Source organism: Siphateles boraxobius, unplaced genomic scaffold (genome assembly GCF_051911475.1).
Source record: "Siphateles boraxobius isolate OS27281-9 unplaced genomic scaffold, OSU_SipBor_1 82, whole genome shotgun sequence".
NCBI lineage: Eukaryota > Metazoa > Chordata > Actinopteri > Cypriniformes > Leuciscidae > Siphateles > Siphateles boraxobius.
The window spans coordinates 229,216-251,350 of record NW_027509211.1 but is presented as its reverse complement, the minus strand read 5'-3'; the positions used below and the strand labels follow the sequence as shown (position 1 = coordinate 251,350).

The 22,135-nt window shown below is 42.0% G+C and overlaps 1 protein-coding gene across 6 annotated transcripts; it reads left to right on the top strand.

The window, feature by feature from the left end:
• The first annotated feature begins 1,053 nt into the window (after positions 1-1,053).
• Positions 1,054-20,262, top strand: gap43 (growth associated protein 43). 6 transcript variants are annotated; one of them, XM_077221431.1, is made up of 4 exons: positions 1,054-1,291; positions 13,421-13,487; positions 18,343-18,871; positions 19,673-20,262. In XM_077221431.1, exons 2-4 carry the CDS (start codon positions 13,461-13,463, stop codon positions 19,738-19,740), a joined length of 624 nt encoding a protein of 207 aa, XP_077077546.1. In that variant the 5' UTR covers positions 1,054-1,291; positions 13,421-13,460; the 3' UTR covers positions 19,741-20,262. The 6 variants fall into 6 exon arrangements, with proteins under 6 accessions (XP_077077546.1, XP_077077543.1, XP_077077544.1 ...); XM_077221429.1 differs by lacking the exon at positions 1,054-1,291 and adding an exon at positions 8,958-9,339; XM_077221432.1 differs by lacking the exon at positions 1,054-1,291 and adding an exon at positions 9,402-9,689.
• Positions 20,263-22,135: the final 1,873 nt, after the last annotated feature.

The following is a 22,135-nucleotide window of genomic DNA, read 5'->3' as shown; positions in this document are numbered from 1 at the left end:
ACACCCTTTTTTATAGCATCTAATAACTCTGTGGCTGTTTACACAACAAAAGATGTTTGTGTTTTGGCTGTTCATTTACACAATAACGGCATTTTGTAGGCCTGAAAACAGATATTAAAGTGCAAGTTTATAAAAAATAAAACGATACTGGTCTCCTCTCCGTGTAAATGAGAAAAAAAAAAGTTTTTTTGAGAATTTGTGAAAACGGTGGCGTGTTACGTGTTCAGTCTATTGGTGTTTCCTCACAGAGTGACATCGCCACCTACTGGCCTGGCAGCAGAATGCAGCGTTTTTAATCGTTTTCACGGATCCGTGTGAGCGGGGTAATTTCCACAACGTTGTCGTCTCTATGCGAAAAACGCTAAAGAAAAAAGTCCCAGTTTCTAGTAAATTGTTGTCATGTAAACGTACCCTAAAAACAAACACTTGAACATACGTCGTCTGCGTGACAACTAGCTAAAATCACAGACACCATATTTGGAAAAAATTATTTGCAAGTATATTGAATTTTTTAGTTTGGCTCGAGTCCCATTGGATTACATGGCGAGGGCGGAGTTAATGACCTATACCACAGACAGCCACCAGGGGGCGATCAAAGCGCTTCAGCATCACTCTTCCGGATGTGTGCGGGAACCAAACATGGTTCGTCAATGACATCAAAACCTTTTGGAACCGTTATTTGGAAGCAACTTAATTTATCAAATTTTGAGATCTTTTGAATCTGTCTTAAGATGGATATTATAGTCTTACATTATTTTATTTGTATGTTTATGACAATGTTCAAATGAATTCTGCTTATGTTTTATTTTCATTGGCTGATTTCTTCTTTTTTTAATGTGGTCGGTTTATTATTGGTTTTGATGCATCTCAAGCCATTTTCCTAAATATTAACAGTGCAATATGAATTTGTGGATGTAAAAGCATTTTGAGGAGTTTTTTAATGCTTTGACTGATATCTTACAGCTCAGAGTGAGTCGCACCTCTCTAATGCATCCAGCACGAGTGTGTGTGTGTGTGTGAGTGTGTTAGTCATCCGCTCTGAATGTCGCTCTGGCCTGTTGCCATGGAGATGGCGCATCAGCGGAGATGCATGGGATTCAGGAGTGTCCGTGGGGTCCTGTGAATACACACACACACACACACGCACACACACATTAGCAGGGAGAGATGGATGGAGTTTCACCATCAGCTGGAGTCAGAGGATGCCGTTTCCGTGTGGTTGCCGTGGCAACAGTTGCCAGCCTGATCGGGGGTGGAGGTGCAGTCTTAGGGCGTCTGATGCAGACTGAAGGTATCGCACACACACACACACACACACACACACACACACAATCCGAATCAGCAAAATGCAAATGCTCTGAAGTCCTGAGCCTCACAGAAACGGTTACACCTGAAACACATCATTGTTACGTCTAAATGTTGTAAGTTCTGTCAGTATGGAGGAAGGTTTCTGCACTCGGCCTGTGTTTATTACTTAATATGATATTAATGTGCATTGTGTCATCATAAAATAGATACCTTGACTTTAATGGCTTCTCTTTAATTGATTTCTGGTAATATACCGCAGTGTTGAGTCCCTCAGGTTAACACCTTGTCATTTGTTAAGTTGTTTCTAAGCAGCTTTACAGAGGATTGTTGAGATCAGTCATAATTCAGTCAAACATGATCATTTACTGATGTCCTTCAAACCTGTGTGAGTTTCTATCCTCTGCTGAACACACAAGTTTGTAGTTCGGAGAGCATTGGGAAACGAACAACATTGGACCCCATTGACTTTCATTGATATTTGATTTCACAATAATGTCATCGCTGAAGTCAGTCAGTCATGCATGTTTCCCATTTTCCCCGTATGTTTTCATCATGCCATGAACCGCCAGTCGTCAAGATGACCTTTAGTTCAGTGATGACCTCTGACCTCTGACGTCAGTTTTAGGGACAGATCCTGCCGTTTAGATTTAGACATGTAGAATTACAGCAGGATGGTGTGTCGATAAAGGTATTCCAGTTAAACTGACATCAAGCATGACTGTAAATCAGCCGTCTAACTCTCCGTCAATGTTCCCGATTGATTTCTTTCAATGAGAGTTTCTCTCTTCTATAATTGATGAGTTTTACAGTTATTTTCCTGTTTATACCGTAAAGCTGCTATGAAACAATCTGTATAGTATAAAGCGCTGTAGAAATAAATGTTGTGAATGTTGTTTTTGTAAGAATACTGTTTAAAGCTGGTCTTCTCTCCTCTATTGTGCCGTATATCTGAGTGAAACGCTTCTTAAACACGAACACATGTGGGCGGGGCTTGATTGTGTCTGTGGGGAACTGATTGGATGGTTGTGGTTTGCTATTGGCTGATCTCATGTGAGTGACAGGTTATAGCCCCGCCCACATCATCAGAGAAGAGAAGAGGAACTTATTCTGATTTAAGATTACCAGGAACATGAATTTAATATACACAATAATAAATAATTTATAATAAACACTGCAATATTGTCGACCAGAAAGGGAGTAACATTTTATGTATTTATTTTCTGTTCAAATTGGAAAAATTAAACACATCGCTGTAGTGTGGTGATAATGAAAAATCATGTTTGGTTTAATGTGTTACAGATTCTTTGTGCTACTTTCAGTGATGTACGTATACGAGCAGTGAAAATGCGAAGGAAGGGTGTGTGTGAGAGCAGATGTGTGTGTTTTGACCTTCACACACACAGAAGGTGTTTTACACACGGAGTCGTGCGGTTCTGATGGAGATGTCCAGCTAATGGGTCAGAAAGGGTCCCTCAGGAACCGGCCTCTGGGATCCCGAACACACACACACACCCTGCGGCGAGAACACACGGCATCATTCACAGCCGTTACCATGGGAACAGCAGCCTTAAAGGGGACATATCATGAAAATCTGACTCTGTGTGTAAGTGCTATAATTGGGTGCCGCTGCTTCTACCCACCCAGAAAACGTGAAAAGTGCAACCCAGTAACTTACCGGCTCTTAATCTGCACGTTTATAATATTACCGGCCCTTAATCTGCACGTTTATAATATTACCGGCTCTTAATCTGCACGTTTATAATATTACCGGCTCTTAATCTGCACGTTTATAATATTACCGGCTCTTAATCTGCACGTTTATAATATTACCGGCCCTTAATCTGCACGTTTATAATATTACCGGCTCTTAATCTGCACGTTTATAATATTACCGGCCCTTAATCTGCACGTTTATAATATTACCGGCTCTTAATCTGCACGTTTATAATATTACCGTCTCTTAATCTGCACGTTTATAATATTACCGGCTCTTAATCTGCACGTTTATAATATTACCGGCTCTTAATCTGCACGTTTATAATATTACCGTCTCTTAATCTGCACGTTTATAATATTACCGGCTCTTAATCTGCACGTTTATAATATTACCGGCTCTTAATCTGCACGTTTATAATATTACCGGCCCTTAATCTGCACGTTTATAATATTACCGGCCCTTAATCTGCACGTTTATAATATTACCGGCCCTTAATCTGCACGTTTATAATATTTATAATATTACCGGCCCTTAATCTGCACGTTTATAATATTACCGGCCCTTAATCTGCACGTTTATAATATTACCGGCCCTTAATCTGCACGTTTATAATATTTATAATATTACCGGCCCTTAATCTGCACGTTTATAATATTACCGGCCCTTAATCTGCACGTTTATAATATTACCGGCCCTTAATCTGCACGTTTATAATATTACCGGCCCTTAATCTGCACGTTTATAATATTACCGGCTCTTAATCTGCACGTTTATAATATTACCGCCCCTTAATCTGCACGTTTATAATATTACCGGCTCTTAATCTGCACGTTTATAATATTACCGGCCCTTAATCTGCACGTTTATAATATTACCGGCCCTTAATCTGCACGTTTATAATATTACCGGCCCTTAATCTGCTCGTTTATAATATTTATAATATTACCGGCCCTTAATCTGCACGTTTATAATATTACCGGCCCTTAATCTGCACGTTTATAATATTACCGGCCCTTAATCTGCACGTTTATAATATTTATAATATTACCGGCCCTTAATCTGCACGTTTATAATATTACCGGCCCTTAATCTGCACGTTTATAATATTACCGGCCCTTAATCTGCACGTTTATAATATTTATAATATTACCGGCCCTTAATCTGCACGTTTATAATATTACCGGCCCTTAATCTGCACGTTTATAATATTACCGGCCCTTAATCTGCACGTTTATAATATTACCGGCCCTTAATCTGCACGTTTATAATATTACCGGCTCTTAATCTGCACGTTTATAATATTACCGCCCCTTAATCTGCACGTTTATAATATTTATAATATTACCGGCCCTTAATCTGCACGTTTATAATATTACCGGCTCTTAATCTGCACGTTTATAATATTACCGGCCCTTAATCTGCACGTTTATAATATTACCGGCCCTTAATCTGCACGTTTATAATATTACCGGCCCTTAATCTGCACGTTTATAATATTACCGGCCCTTAATCTGCACGTTTATAATATTACCGGCCCTTAATCTGCACGTTTATAATATTACCGGCTCTTAATCTGCACGTTTATAATATTACCGCCCCTTAATCTGCACGTTTATAATATTACCGGCCCTTAATCTGCACGTTTATAATATTACCGGCCCTTAATCTGCACGTTTATAATATTACCGGCCCTTAATCTGCACGTTTATAATATTACCGCCCCTTAATCTGCACGTTTATAATATTACCGGCTCTTAATCTGCACGTTTATAATATTACCGGCTCTTAATCTGCACGTTTATAATATTACCGCCCCTTAATCTGCACGTTTATAATATTACCGGCCCTTAATCTGCACGTTTATAATATTACCGGCCCTTAATCTGCACGTTTATAATATTACCGGCCCTTAATCTGCACGTTTATAATATTACCGGCTCTTAATCTGCACGTTTATAATATTACCGCCCCTTAATCTGCACGTTTATAATATTACCGGCTCTTAATCTGCACGTTTATAATATTACCGGCCCTTAATCTGCACGTTTATAATATTACCGGCTCTTAATCTGCACGTTTATAATATTACCGGCCCTTAATCTGCACGTTTATAATATTACCGACCCTTAATCTGCACGTTTATAATATTACCGGCTCTTAATCTGCAAGTAATATTACCGGCTCTTAATCTGCACGTTTATAATATTACCGGCCCTTAATCTGCACGTTTATAATATTACCGGCTCTTAATCTGCACGTTTATAATATTACCGACCCTTAATCTGCACGTTTATAATATTACCGACCCTTAATCTGCACGTTTATAATATTACCGACCCTTAATCTGCACGTTTATAATATTACCGGCCCTTAATCTGCACGTTTATAATATTACCGACCCTTAATCTGCACGTTTATAATATTACCGGCTCTTAATCTGCAAGTAATATTACCGGCTCTTAATCTGCACGTTTATAATATTACCGGCCCTTAATCTGCACGTTTATAATATTACCGACCCTTAATCTGCACGTTTATAATATTACCGACCCTTAATCTGCACGTTTATAATATTACCGACCCTTAATCTGCACGTTTATAATATTACCGGCCCTTAATCTGCACGTTTATAATATTACCGGCCCTTAATCTGCACGTTTATAATATTACCGGCCCTTAATCTGCACGTTTATAATATTACCGACCCTTAATCTGCACGTTTATAATATTACCGACCCTTAATCTGCACGTTTATAATATTACCGGCCCTTAATCTGCACGTTTATAATATTACCGACCCTTAATCTGCACGTTTATAATATTACCGGCTCTTAATCTGCAAGTAATATTACCGGCTCTTAATCTGCACGTTTATAATATTACCGGCCCTTAATCTGCACGTTTATAATATTACCGACCCTTAATCTGCACGTTTATAATATTACCGACCCTTAATCTGCACGTTTATAATATTACCGACCCTTAATCTGCACGTTTATAATATTACCGGCCCTTAATCTGCACGTTTATAATATTACCGGGCCTTAATCTGCACGTTTATAATATTACCGGCCCTTAATCTGCACGTTTATAATATTACCGACCCTTAATCTGCATGTTTATAATATTACCGGCTCTTAATCTGCACGTTTATAATATTACCGACCCTTAATCTGCACGTTTATAATATTACCGACCCTTAATCTGCACGTTTATAATATTACCGACCCTTAATCTGCATGTTTATAATATTACCGGCTCTTAATCTGCACGTTTATAATATTACCGACCCTTAATCTGCACGTTTATAATATTACCGACCCTTAATCTGCACGTTTATAATATTACCGACCCTTAATCTGCATGTTTATAATATTACCGGCCCTTAATCTGCACGTTTATAATATTACCGGCCCTTAATCTGCACGTTTATAATATTACCGGCCCTTAATCTGCACGTTTATAATATTACCGACCCTTAATCTGCACGTTTATAATATTACCGACCCTTAATCTGCACGTTTATAATATTACCGACCCTTAATCTGCACGTTTATAATATTACCGACCCTTAATCTGCACGTTTATAATATTACCGGCCCTTAATCTGCACGTTTATAATATTACCGACCCTTAATCTGCACGTTTATAATATTACCGGCTCTTAATCTGCAAGTAATATTACCGGCTCTTAATCTGCACGTTTATAATATTACCGGCCCTTAATCTGCACGTTTATAATATTACCGACCCTTAATCTGCACGTTTATAATATTACCGACCCTTAATCTGCACGTTTATAATATTACCGACCCTTAATCTGCACGTTTATAATATTACCGGCCCTTAATCTGCATGTTTATAATATTACCGGCTCTTAATCTGCACGTTTATAATATGACCGGCTCTTAATCTGCAAGTTTATAATATTACCGGCTCTTAATCTGCACGTTTATAATATTACCGGCTCTTAATCTGCACGTTTATAATATTACCGGCTCTTAATCTGCACGTTTATAATATTACCGGCCCTTAATCTGCACGTTTATAATATTACCGGCCCTTAATCTGCACGTTTATAATATTACCGGCCCTTAATCTGCATGTTTATAATATTACCGGCCCTTAATCTGCATGTTTATAATATTACCGGCTCTTAATCTGCACGTTTATAATATGACCGGCTCTTAATCTGCAAGTTTATAATATTACCGGCTCTTAATCTGCACGTTTATAATATTACCGGCCCTTAATCTGCACGTTTATAATATTACCGGCTCTTAATCTGCACGTTTATAATATTACCGGCTCTTAATCTGCACGTTTATTATAATATTACCGGCTCTTAATCTGCACGTTTATAATATAACCGGCTCTTAATCTGCACGTTTATAATATTACCGGCTCTTAATCTGCACGTTTATAATATTACCGGCCCTTAATCTGCATGTTTATAATATTACCGGCCCTTAATCTGCACGTTTATAATATTACCGGCTCTTAATCTGCACGTTTATAATATTACCGGCCCTTAATCTGCATGTTTATAATATTACCGGCCCTTAATCTGCACGTTTATAATATTACCGGCTCTTAATCTGCACGTTTATAATATTACCGGCCCTTAATCTGCACGTTTATAATATTACCGGCTCTTAATCTGCACGTTTATTATAATATTACCGGCTCTTAATCTGCAGGTTTATAATATTACCGGCTCTTAATCTGCACGTTTATAATATTACCGGCCCTTAATCTGCACGTTTATAATATGACCGGCTCTTAATCTGCAAGTTTATAATATTACCGGCTCTTAATCTGCACGTTTATAATATTACCGGCCCTTAATCTGCACGTTTATAATATTACCGGCCCTTAATCTGCACGTTTATAATATTACCGGCTCTTAATCTGCACGTTTATAATATTACCGGCTCTTAATCTGCACGTTTATAATATTACCGGCTCTTAATCTGCACGTTTATAATATTACCGGCCCTTAATCTGCACGTTTATAATATTACCGGCCCTTAATCTGCACGTTTATAATATTACCGGCTCTTAATCTGCACGTTTATAATATTACCGGCCCTTAATCTGCACGTTTATAATATTACCGGCTCTTAATCTGCACGTTTATAATATTACCGGCTCTTAATCTGCACGTTTATTATAATATTACCGGCTCTTAATCTGCACGTTTATAATATTACCGGCTCTTAATCTGCACGTTTACACACACCAGCCGGCATTCGGTTTCTCGAGCAACAACAGTGAGCAGTTCTAACGCACCGGCTGAAGATCCAGCAAAGCCTGAAACTGTTCTGTCGTTGAGCACAGACGAGCACTGAACACTATTGACCAGAACATGTCACCGCTGTCTTATAAACACCTCAGGAACTGTGGACACTTGTGTAGAAGTTCAACATGATGATGAGATGATCAATGTAACTCCACAACAACTACATAAATGTCTCCACTAACATTCAGAATCTCTTCCTGAGTCTCTCCGTAAGGCTGCACTCGCTACTGGTTATTCTGGGATTCTGGATGAGTGAGATTGGCCTGTTTTGTTATTGATGGAGTTTCTGAAGCTTGTGTAAAGACTCCGCCCTCTTCTGAACGGAGGCGGAGCTGCAGCTCATTTGCATTTAAAGGAACATACAAAAACCGAGCGTTTTTGCTCACATCCAAAAAGGGGCGAATTTGACAAGCTATAATACATGATCTGGTATTCTGAAATGGTAAAGCTGAAATTTCACAGACACATTCTGGGGACACCATAGATTTATATTACATCTTGTGAAAAGCGTCATAATATGTCATCTTTAATGTGGCGTGTTCCTGTGTTACAGATCTATTGGACACACCCCAGGACACACACACGCTCATATAAGCGCACTGGAACGTGGAACCTCAGCAGAAGATTTAGCCTTTCAATCATTCGTATAGTGTGAGATCAGGGCGGGGCCGCGCGCGCGTATCCGCGGGAGGGGTGGGCGCAACGGGTTCACCGGCGCGCGCGCGCGCGTGTGTGTGTGTGAGAGAGAGAGAGTGTGAGAGGGAGGGGGTTTATAGGGTGGGATTTACTCTCATTGTTGGCAGTGGAGACAGACAGACAGTGTGACTGAGGCTCAACTGTGATGAGTTTAAGCATCAGAATCATCAGCTGTTGATACAGCCGGTGTGTGTGAACGAGAGAGAGAGAGAGAGAGAGAGAGAGAGAGAGAAAGAAGAGAAGAGGAAGAGGAAGAGACAGAGCGAGACGCTGAAAGGATACGACTATGCTGTGCTGTATCAGAAGAACTAAGCCGGTAAATATCTGGATTATTCACACTTTTGCTATTGTAACTTGTTTGAGGATGATGATGATGATGATGATGAGCGCGCGCACACACATACACACACTCTCTGTAAAGCGCGTGAGATCAGTGTTTAATCAGGACTGTACCTGTCAGACAGGTGTATCTGATGCTCATGCTGCATTATAAGAGTGTAGTAGTGAACCTGGAGTGTGTGTGTGTGTGAGTGAGTGAGTGAGAGATGAGTTGAGTTTCAGGGTGTGGTGTGTGTGTGTCTCACAACAGATATTAGTGTCTCGAGGGAATTAAAATGATTTCTCTGGAGATGAAAGTTGGATGTAATTAAGCTCTCAAGCGGGAATGTGAGTGTTTTATGAAGCAATGGAAGGTTTAATGTTCTAAAGGCTTTAGAAGAGAGAGAGAGAGTGCGTGTGTGTGTGTGTGTGTGTGTGTGAGCCGCGCCTCGCGCCGCTTTTGAGGAATCCTGTCGTGTGTGTTCGGGTCTGTTCAACATCTACTCATCTTTACCGCAGGTGAATCATTCGCCTCTCTTTTGTTCTTACACTCCACTGAACGCGACGCGAGACTGTGTGTGTGTGTGTGTGAGAGAGAGAGAGATGGAGCTGTAGACAGAGGAAGATGAAGGGTGTGGTCTTCTTGTCTCACTCCTGCAGAAACACGCGCGCGCGCCCACGCTTCTGCTCGAGTCTTATTTGAATATTGGGAATCAGGTGCAGATCTGACGTCAGCGCGTTATAATGGCGCGTGAATATTCATGAGTCAGTGCAGGTGAATTATAATCGCGACTGGAAGATTTTAAGGCGTGTCTCGCGTGTGTGTGAGTGAGTGAGAGAGTTTGAGTGAGAGTGTGTGTGTCGTGGGTTGTGTGTGTGTCGTGGGGTGTGTGTCGTGGGGGCTGTGTGTGTGTGTGAGTGAGAGTTTGAGTGAGAGTGTGTGTGTCGTGGGTTGTGTGTGTGTCGTGGGGTGTGTGTGTGTGTGTGTGTGTGTCGTGGGTTGTGTGTGTGTGTGTAGTGGGGTGTGTGTCGTGGGGGCTGTGTGTGTCTGTGTTTAAAAAAAAATTATTAGTTTATTTGTCTGTGTGTGTGTGTGTGTGTCGTGGGGTGTGTGTGTGTGTGTGTGTCGTGGGGTGTGTGTGTGTGTGTCGTGGGGTGTGTGTGTGTGTGTGTGTCGTGGGGTGTGTGTGTGTGTGTGTGTCGTGGGGTGTGTGTGTGTGTCGTGGGATGTGTGTGTGTGTCGTGGCCGGGGTGTGTGTGTGTGTGTCGTGGGGTGTGTGTGTGTGTGTCGTGGGGTGTGTGTGTGTCGTGTGTGTTTGTGTCGTGTGTGTGTGTGTCGTGGGGTGTGTGTGTGTGTGTGTCGTGGGGTGTGTGTGGGTGTGTCGTGGGTGTGTGTGTGTGTGTGTGTGTGTGTGTCGTGGGGCTGGTGTGTGTGTCGTGGGGTGTGTGTGGGTGTGTCGTGGGTGTGTGTGTGTGTGTGTGTGTGTGTGTCGTGGGGCTGGTGTGTGTGTCGTGGGGTGTGTGTGTGTGTGTGTGTGTGTGTGTCGTGGGGTGTGTGTGTGTGTGTGTGTGTGTGTCGTGGGGTGTGTGTGTGTGTGTCGTGGGGTGTGTGTGTGTGTCGTGGGGTGTGTGTGTGTGTCGTGGGGTGTGTGTGTGTCGTGGGGTGTGTGTGTGTCGTGGGGTGTGTGTGTGTGTGTGTCGTGGGGTGTGTGTGTGTGTGTGTGTGTGTCGTGGGGTGTGTTTGTGTGTGTGTCGTGGGGTGTGTTTGTGTGTGTGTCGTGGGGTGTGTGTCGTGGGGTGTGTGTGTGTGTGTGTGTCGTGGGGTGTGTGTGTGTGTGTGTGTGTGTGTCGTGGGGTGTGTGTGTGTGTGTCGTGGGGTGTGTGTGTGTGTCGTGGGGTGTGTGTGTGTGTCGTGGGGTGTGTGTGTGTCGTGGGGTGTGTGTGTGTCGTGGGGTGTGTGTGTGTGTGTGTCGTGGGGTGTGTGTGTGTGTGTGTGTGTGTGTGTCGTGGGGTGTGTGTGTGTGTGTGTGTCGTGGGGTGTGTGTGTGTGTGTGTGTGTGTGTCGTGGGGTGTGTGTGTGTGTGTGTGTGTGTCGTGGGGTGTGTGTGTGTGTGTGTCGTGGGGTGTGTGTGTGTGTGTGTGTGTCGTGGGGTGTGTGTGTGTGTGTGTGTGTCGTGGGGTGTGTGTGTGTGTGTGTGTGTGTCGTGGGGTGTGTGTGTGTGTGTGTGTGTGTCGTGGGGTGTGTGTGTGTGTGTGTCGTGGGGTGTGTGTGTGTGTGTGTCGTGGGGTGGGTGTGTGTGTGTGTGTGTCGTGGGGTGTGTGTGTGTGTGTGTGTCGTGGGGTGTGTGTGTGTCGTGGGGTGTGTGTGTGTCGTGGGGTGTGTGTGTGTGTGTCGTTGGGTGTGTGTGTGTGTCGTGGGGTGTGTGTGTGTGTGTGTCGTGGGGTGTGTGTGTGTGTGTGTCGTGGGGTGTGTGTGTGTGTGTGTCGTGGGGGGTGTGTGTGTGTGTGTGTCGTGGGGGGTGTGTGTGTGTGTGTGTGTGTCGTGGGGCTGGTGGATTTAAGGTGTGGCTCCTTCACTAATACTGCAAGACTGTTCAGATTTATCCTGCATAATTTTATTTAACATGCAGAAATATTTCCCCATAATCAGATGATTTTCGATCCTGTGATGTGGAATATTTCCTCCGCAGGGTTTATGACTCCAGAATCTGAAACTGTCTCCATCTGAGACACCAGTTGATCTGAAACACACTGGTTTCTGTCGGATTATTGATCTGGTTTTCGCTACTGGTCATTTTATTGGCTTTTGTTCTAGCGTGACCTTTGAACCCAACAACCAAAACCCGGTTACGTTCCCAACCATCAAATGAAGTGACCCGTGACTCGCAGACGTGTGTGTGTGTGTGTGTGTGTGTGTGAGAGGATGAGTAATGATCAGGCCTCCTCCAGATGATGCTGTCAATCTCCTGACTGAACACGCCCTCTTTTTCCTGAAAAAAATGAATAACTCTTCAATTTACTGACTTTAACCTGTGAACTGTCTAGCAGGACACATGACATGCTTATTAATTGCCTTATCCCCATCTCATATTTTAGTAGTCATGAATTAGGTATAAAACACTAATTTTTAAATCGAGCATCATGTTACCATGGAAACTGAGCTTTTAACCTTTTAGCTGGCTCCTCCCACTAGTGGGCGTTGTCATTTTTCATATTTTACAAAAGCTTTGATGAAGTTTGGATTGTGTATTTTCACAGTTAACTGGTTCATACGTGTGAAATATGTGTGTCGATCACATGATCAAATACATTGTCTCATTAAACCAGATCATATCAAACACTCCTGAAGATCAAGTTCATTTTAATGGCTTTTTTGTAGTTTAATTCTAAGTTATTCAGTCGTTTACTTCAGAGATCAGCTGATGATGTCATAATATGTGGTGTGAATATGACTCACTCTGAGTGACATCACACACACACACACACACACACACACACACACACACACACACACACACACACACACACACACACACACACACACACACACACACACACACACACACCTGAGCTACAGGTCCAGACCCGAGCGCTGTGTGTGGGATCACCTGTTGATCATCACAATGTACGTTACTTTAGTATCATTGAGATACTATTATAGTTTTTATTAATAATAAAAATCTGTATGAATCAAATATGGCACTGAGTGACAGCCAGAGATGCGTATTGATTAATATTCAGTGTAACACAGTCTGCACAGGTTATGAGAAGAGATGCTGCATAAACCACCGCTCACACACCCAATCCACACAGAGCAATAAATCCATATACATATGCAGAAATGACACAATTCTCTGCAGTGCATTAGTAAGATTGCATATATAAATGAAAAAGTGTTTTGAAATCAAATAGCCTTCATTTAACTGTCATTCATTTGGCATGCATTCAGTTTGCATTTATGATTTTACACTATTTTCATCTGCTTTAAGCTACTTATGAGTTTGTTCTATGAATGTTTTTGTCATGCATTATATATGTCACACATTTTCTTTGATTTTATGCTTGCTTTTTTTCATTAGACACATTTGAATATTAAATTAAAAGGCCCTCTGTGGACAAATGCCTCCCGGGACCCTGATGGACGAGGTAAATACTGACCCTTAATATTCAGTAATTCATGTTTCTCCCTTTTTTTCTTCTTGGTCTGACATCAATCTCTTTCATATCTTCACATTTGCTTTGCTTTTAGCTTTGCCATGTTATGCAGATATTGATTATTAATATGAACAAGCAAATTATATGTGATATTGGCTGCAAGCAGAAAACACACTGACGGGAAATGAGTGTGTGATCCTGAAGAGACTGAACTGAGACTGAACTCTGATGGCGTTAATCATGTCTGGATGACTTTTGTGCAGGAGTCCACTTGAGACTTTGTTGAGACTCACTGATCCTTCATGTCACCAATCCCAGGAAAATTGCTCGGCATGCTTGTAATTGTGGGATTGCAGCAGCTGAACGTCCTTCCAAGTTCTAGTTAGAAATCACTGATCCAGATTCTTCAACTGGACATCCAATTAAATCATCATTAGCCGCGTTTCCAACGAAATTACCCGGAACAATTTTTTCCCAGGAACTTTATCCCCCAGACCTGTTGCTCTCTGTGTTTCCACCGCGGTCTAAAGTCCCTACAGTGGAAACGCGGTTATAATAGTACATACAGATGCATGATGGGAAGGGATTTTCCTTTTGCCGCTCACTGTAAAGGCTCGTTCACACCAACAACAATAATTGTAACACTATAGTTTTAAAAATCATTCAGAAATGTAAAAAAGTCCACACCACAGCATATAATAAACAATGATATTGTGTGTTGGTGTGGATGCTAATATAGTTATCGTTATAGTTCTTGGAGTGAACGGGGCTTTAGAAACCGATCTATGTGTCCAGTCAGTCAGTCGGTCCATGTGGTTTTTAGCTTCACCAACTTAGCTTGAATGGTCAGTTCTCTATAGTATTGAGACTATCTCTCCACTCCGACACACACCCTATACGTAAGGAAATTTGACCCTCCAGGTCAGGTAACGGGGTTTCTCCTCAAGACAATATGGCTTAATGCCCTATAAAACACCTATAGTGGTGTTCTTTGATCTCCACTTTGTTGCAAGACGTGGAAGCTCAATACTTTATTTAACGCGTAATCCACTTACTTTTAGGTCGGGCATCTGTCTGTGGGCAGCCTCTCAGGATTGCTGTGTAAAGTTTTTTATTGCAGTTGCATTGATGGAAGTTTTATGGAAGGCGTTTTGCATGCGGTTGCATAAACTAACGCACCTAGGAGCAGCAGTAAGATCTGAGCGAACTTCTTTCATCCCATCCATTACTCTGTGTCTCTGGTGTGCCGCGAAGTGGCCAATCCAGTCACATACGTCGGATGCACATTGTAGTGTAAACATTCACGTGTTGGTTCCTGGGTGTGGGTGTTTTGGTATCGGGTTGCCCAAGCTCCCTATTGGCAAGGGTCGCAGCTTGGGCTCTTTCAACAATGACTTAGGGGTTGCAGTTTTCCAGTGTACCTCCCCTGACAAGGGTTCCTTTGTAACCTACAGTTGTAGACCCACAACAAAGAGAAATACTGTGGGAAGAAATTATTGGACTCCTCAAAAAAAGGGGCCATCATGGAGGTGGAAATAGGCAACCGACAAGCCATTTTTTCCCTTATTATTTCTCAGTACCCAAACGAGAGTGGGACCTACACCCAATCTTGGACCTCAGGGGTCTAAACAAATATCTTTGCCCCCTGAAATGCAAAATGCTGACAGTTCCAAGGATACGACGGCAAATGGTTTGCCACTCTCGATCTCAAGGATGCCTATTTCCAGATCCATATCTGGGAAGGTCATTGGCAGTTTCTGAGGTTTCAGTTCGAAGACAAGACCTACAAATTTAGAGGGCTTCCCTTCGGAAATGGCCTTGGTCCCTCGGACATTCACAAGTTCAGAGTCCTCCCCTTCGGCATTGCCTTGGTCCCTCGGACATTCACAAGTTCAGAGTCCTCCCCTTCGGCATTGTCTTGGTCCCTCGGACATTCACAAGTTCAGAGTCCTCCCCTTCGGCATTGTCTTGGTCCCTCGGACATTCACAAGTTCAGAGTCCTCCCCTTCGGCATTGTCTTGGTCCCTCGGACGTTCACAAGTTCAGAGTCCTCCTCTTCGGCATTGCATTGGCCCAGACGCGGTCCTGGCACCCCTTCGTCGCCTAGGCATCAGGGTCTTGAATTATCTAGATGACTGGTTGGTATGTGCGCAGTCAGAAATACGATGCAGGCAACATGTTTTTGTGCTTGTGAACCATCTCAAATCACTCAGTTTTTGATTCTGATTTTAGACTCCAGAAAAGCAATTGTGACTTTAGCTTTAGAGAGACAGCAGGCAATAAAACCTTGCCTCTCTCACTTTTGAGTAGAGGTGAAAGTCAGCTGGTGATTATGTCTCCGCTTAATTGGTCTGATGGCAGTCACAGTGCAGATGGTGCCACTTTCCCTCTTACATATGCGACCTGTGAAGCGATGCCTCTTCTGACTAAGGGTTACATCCCCAGACACCTTGTTCAACAAAGAAGATGGTTACGTGGAGACTCTGTGTAGCTCTTTGCTGGTGGAGGTGTGGGATGAAAATGTCCAGATGCAGCAAGCTGGGCCCAGTATACCTTCAACAGCTTGTATCAACAGATCAAGGGATGCTGGAACAGTCACTGGGCAGGTCAGCACATCAAAGGAGTCGAAGGTAGTCCATCTCGCACTTCAAGACTTCTGGCCACGGCTTCAGGGGTGTCATGTCCCGGTCCAGACAGACAGTCTCAGTCTTCATCCCTCCACTTGGGGTCTCAAACTCTGGGCCTGGCCCCTGAAAGGGCTGGGTTAATAGCTATGGGACTACCAGACAGACTGGTCAAGACCCTGGAAGGATCTTGTGCTCTTTCTATTTGGGCAGCCTATTTCTTTAGGTGGGGTTTGTTTCAATCTTGGTGTGAGGGGCACAAGATGGACCCCCTCACATCTACAGCTCGTGATATCCTACAATTTCTGCAGGAACAATTGGATGCAGGCAAATCTCCCTCCACCCTTAGGAGTTTGAGAGGGGAATTACAAACTATCAGAGCACTGTTGTAGCCTGATTTCTCAATTCCTCAATGGTGCATTAAGATGCACAGCACAAAATACAATACATATCGTACCACAGTGGGACTTTGATCGAGTCCTGATGGCACTTCAGAAACCCCCATTTGATCCCCTTGAATCGGCTGACCTGAAATTGTGGTCTCAAGTCAGCCTTCCTCCTGGTAATAACCTCTGCTTAAAAAAAGGATGGGGGAACTTCATGCTCTCTCAGTCCATTAAAGCTGCTGTAGGTATATGCCTGAGGGTTTATGGGTTATAGTGCACCCAAACCCAGCTTTTCTGCCAAAAGTGCTGTCTGATCTACACCTAAATCAATGAGTTGAACTTCATATCTTTTTATTCCACAATAAAATGAGGAAAGGGAAAAAAGACAGTCACCAATTTGGCCATTAAGAACAATGTCAGTCTATCTGAAGCGCCATTCAGAAAACGATTTGCTGTTTGTATGCTTGTTGTGGCAAGCAACTATCTAAGGTGAGATATTCACATTGAGTTGTAGAGACAATCCAGATGGCGAATGGACCACCATTGCTAGGACTGAGGGGTTGAAACCTCATGGGCTCTCTGAAGGAGATTTGTGACGCAGCCACATGGTCATCTCCATCCACCTTTACTAAGTTTTATAGACTGAATGTTTGATCCAGTTCCTCCTTTGGGGAGCTGGTGCTGGGTGCAACTAGAAACAAACATGTCATCTAAGCTGGACTTCAGGTCTCGCTCTGGTATTGAGCTGAATCATAATAGGTAAGGCCTCTTTCCTCCATTCCTGCATATTGCAGGGGAGCTGAGCTGTTGGTACCGTCTGGTGCCTGGCTTGAGATTGTAAATATGTAAATATTGTATCTAGTTAATCTGTTCATCTTCCGAATCTTCCTGTACAATAGAATCTGTAACAGAGTGGAGAGATAGTCAATACGACAGAGAACATTCGGTTACAATATAACCTTGGTTCTCTGAGTAAAGAGACTATCTTTCCACCCTGAGGCTGCTCTGGGACATGTTCCGATCAAAGGATAGCAGTGAATCCACGCACTATTGGTATTTTATAGAGCAGTAATAAATGTTGTTGAAAATTACAGTATCCATGCCACTAGACCTGGAGGGTCAAATTCTTGTACATATTGAATATGTAACGGGAGTGGAGTGATAGTCTTTACTCAGAGAACCAAGGTTACATCGTAACTGAACTTTTTCTCTATTTCAGCTTAGCTGGTATCATGGTGGAGCAACAGTTTAAAAGAATCTTGTTAGTTTAACTAGCTGAACAGTAAGGTTTAGCCTGTTAACTGCCCGCCCCCCCCCCCCCCTTTTGAGCATAGATGTAAAAATGCACTTAAATAGTTGAATAAATAATAATAATTCATGAATGATTTGGTCGGTCTCTTTTTAAAGAAGACACTCAAGATTATTACAGAAGTGAAAGCAAATAATTAAAGTGTAAGAATACATATTGAAGTTTAAGTTTATTGTAAAGCAAATGTACTAGACTAAACATTTTTAGTTTATACAAAAATCTTTAATTGCTATAAAATCAAAGCCGTATGTCAAACCAAGTTTATATCACAAAAATTGAGTTTCTTTACCAGAAACAGCCACTGGGTTACATGCACACTGATGCACTCTACAATTACAGATTAATAGATTTCTGTCACAGTGTCACAAAACTGCATCCAAATATGAAACCTTTCTCAGATCTTTCAATCTTATGTGTGACAAAGATAGTTTGTCACTTGAGTTTGCTTGAATGTTTTACGGGTACATGCGAGCGGCTCGGATGAGTTACTGATGGTGTTTGTGTTTCTGGTTGTGTTTGCGTCTCAGGTTGAGAAGAATGAAGAGGCCGATCAGGAGATCAAGCAGGATGGAACCAAACCGGAGGAAAACGCCCACAAGGCCGCCACCAAGATCCAGGCCAGCTTTCGCGGACACATCACCCGGAAAAAAATGAAAGATGGAGAGAAAGACGAGGACAACGACGCTGCTCCGAACGAGTCTACCGAAACCACAGAGGAGAAGGAGCGAGTCTCTCCATCTGAGGAGAAACCGGATGAGGTTTCCACGGAAACAGCCGAGGAGAGCAAGGAAGCCGAGCAGCCTAACTCGCCCGCTGCAGCAGAAGCCCCGCCCACCTCAGCAGAAGCCCCACCCACTTCAGCAGCCGAACCCACCCCCTCAGACACGACCACTAAAGAGGAGGAGCAGTTGAAGGAAGCGGTCGAGCCTAAAGAGGCCGAGAGCACGGCGAGCACCGAAGATGCCAACGCACAGGAGGAGAAGCAGGAGGAAGCCAAACAAGCCGATGTGCCTGAAGCCACCGAGAGCCAGGAAACAGACCAAATAGACAAAAAAGGTGCGTCAGAAACACAAACACTCAGGGTTTCTATCATGCACTCGATTTAATCAAATGTAAAATATCTCTTCAGTTTATAAATAAAATCTACATTAGAAATAAAGTTAGAGAAGTGATTGAGTGAAGAACGAGTGAGTCTTCTCTTCTTCTGTTGTGTGATTAGTGTTATTATAGAGCAGGAATATTAGTGCTGTCACTTTAAGAGCTGCACACATCCAATATACTGATACACACACACACACACACACTCTCTCGCTTCAGTGATTTACACTCATGCTCAAATGCTCACAGAGGAATCGAATATATTAATATTATAACAAGTATCTGATTACTGACCTCAAGTTTTTGATTCCAGAATTGGAATTGATTTTTCGATTCCCAACCCTAGTCATGAATATAAAGGCTGGTGTTGAATTGCAATATACATATGTGTATGAAAACGGGGTAACACTTTACAATAAGGTTTCAACAAACAACTGCATTGGTTAAAAATAACTGACAATGAACAATACTTCATTAAACTAATGTTAGCAAAGATGAATAAATACTGTAGCATATGTATTCCTTCCTGTTAGTTAATGCATTAACTAATGGGATCTTGTGGTAAATGTTACCCAAAACTGACAGAAAAGTAAACCCGCCATAGATTAATTCTAATCCATTCCAGTTCTCTGTGGTTTGACTGAAAGCTCTTCACTGACCAGAGTTTCCGTTTCGGTCTCATTCATGAGCATTAACATTGAGCATATGAACATTAACCGAAGCAGAGGTTTGTAAGTTTGTTTGTTGTGATCTTTTCAGAGGCCGTGGAAGACTCTAAACCAGCAGAGGAATCCGTTTCAGACGCCGGCAAGGAGGAGAACGTTTAACACACGACCAGAGAAATGTAAATCATTAATGATTGACAGACTGCTCTTTACCCTGATGATGAAGACAGTCTGCTTTTATGTTTGTCCTCTTTTCTGGCGTGGCAATGATTTTCTGACATTTGGAGGGAGTTTTCCGATGCTGACGTCAGCAAAGGACACAAACCTTGAGCTCTTCTTCTTCTTCTTCTTCTTCTTCTTCTTCTTCTTCTTCTTCTTCTCCTCCTTCTCCTTCAGTGTTCTCTTCTGTCCATCATCTGCATCGCATGAGAATCCTTCCTCCAGAGACCAGAACCTTCTCACACGCACACAACTAATACATGTGGCTTCTTTTAATGTCTGTGGTGTTATATGACCGTTTAATTGGAGATTATTGCTGCACTGATGTTAAAAAATTTGAAAATCCAACAAAAAAGAAAAAGCGCCAGCCTTTCTTGTTCAAGTGAGTTTGAATATAAGGAGTAAAATCGTGGAAAATGGTTTCATGTCTGTTTTCAAAATAAAGAAATGTGCCAATTACGTCGACGACGTGCCTTGTTCTTTCAGCCTGAGTTTGTCTGTGAAATACATGCGATTTCATTTACAGTTGATGATCATTAATCAGGATCATATCTAATGTCAGGTGTGTGATCAAATCATCAGTATTAATCTTTATCTGCGAGAGCTAAATGATTCTAATGCTTCATCTGTTTAAATTCTGCAGGTTCATATGATGAAGCACAAACACATTAATAACCGGTCTGTCTTGTACAGTCACATGCTCAGATTACACCTTTAAAGGAGTTTATTTCATTATTGCAGACAATAATGAAATAAAATGTTTGAAATTAAAATGTTGCTGAAGTATCTTCAGTTTTCAGTGAATATGAAGACGAGGGTTTATAAGAATGAAGACAGACCGCTATTATTTTATTATATTCGGTATGATAATCTCTGTGTAAAAATATAATATTAAATAAAATGTACAGAATTAATACTACTATTAGAAATAAAATGTCTATTAAATAAATGGCGATGTTACTGTAGTGTGCACTTGTTATAAGAAGCATGTGCAACTGTTGCCAGAGATCAGGACTGTATACTCTTAACATTATTTCACTCACTGTCCCTGCATTATTAATTACAGGTCAAATGTGTGAATTTATCACTTTCCCTCAACAATTGATCATAAATCATTAACCTAAAAATTCATATTTCGCTTTTGTAAAAAAAAGAAGAAAAAAAAAGTAAGAAATACTTTATAAAAACTGTATTTATAAAATACTTATGAAGTGTACTCATAAAATACTTACATAAAGTATACTTATAAACTACTTATGAAAAGTGTACTTAGAATATTATACTGTATACAGGTCCTTCTCAAAAAATTAGCATATTGTGATAAAGTTCATTATTTTCCATAATGTAATGATAAAAATTAAACTTTCATATATTTTAGATTCATTGCACACCAACTGAAATATTTCAGGTCTTTTATTGTTTTAATACTGATGATTTTGGCATACAGCTCATGAAAACCCAAAATTCCTATCTCAAAAAATTAGCATATCATGAAAAGGGTCTCTAAACGAGCTATTAACCTAATCATCTGAATCAACTAATTAACTCTAAACACCTGCAAAAGATTACTGAGGCTTTTAAAAACTCCCAGCCTGTTTCATTACTCAAAACCGCAATCATGGGTAAGACTGCCGACCTGACTGCTGTCCAGAAGGCCATCATTGACACCCTCAAGCAAGAGGGTAAGACACAGAAAGACATTTCTGAGCAAATGGGCTGTTCCCAGAGTGCTGTATCAAGGCACCTCAGTGGGAAGTCTGTGGGAAGGAAAAGTGTGGCAAAAAACGCTGCACAACGAGAAGAGGTGACCGGACCCTGAGGAAGATTGTGGAGAAGGGCCGATTCCAGACCTTGGGGGACCTGCGGAAGCAGTGGACTGAGTCTGGAGTAGAAACATCCAGAGCCACCGTGCACAGGCGTGTGCAGGAAATGGGCTACAGGTGCCGCATTCCCCAGGTCAAGCCACTTTTGAACCAGAAACAGCGGCAGAAGCGCCTGACCTGGGCTACAGAGAAGCAGCACTGGACTGTTGCTCAGTGGTCCAAAGTACTTTTTTCGGATGAAAGCAAATTTTGCATGTCGTTCGGAAATCAAGGTGCCAGAGTCTGGAGGAAGACTGGGGAGAAGGAAATGCCAAAATGCCTGAAGTCCAGTGTCAAGCACCCACAGTCAGTGATGGTCTGGGGTGCCATGTCAGCTGCTGGTGTTGGTCCACTGTGTTTTATCAAGGGCAGGGTCAATGCAGCTAGCTATCAGGAGATTTTGGAGCACTTCATGCTTCCATCTGCTCAAAAGCTTTATGGAGATGAAGATTTTCATTTTTCAGCACGACCTGGCA

What these genes read in the sequence shown, in the direction of transcription:
- gap43 (XM_077221428.1), top strand. Translation starts at nt 9,310, where the DNA reads ATGCTGTGCTGTATCAGAAGAACTAAGCCG. An exon ending in GTATCAGAAGAACTAAGCCG is followed by an intron (nt 9,340 to 18,342) that starts GTAAATATCTGG and finishes TTTGCGTCTCAG; the next exon opens with GTTGAGAAGAATGAAGAGGC. An exon ending in AGACCAAATAGACAAAAAAG is followed by an intron (nt 18,872 to 19,672) that starts GTGCGTCAGAAA and finishes TGATCTTTTCAG; the next exon opens with AGGCCGTGGAAGACTCTAAA.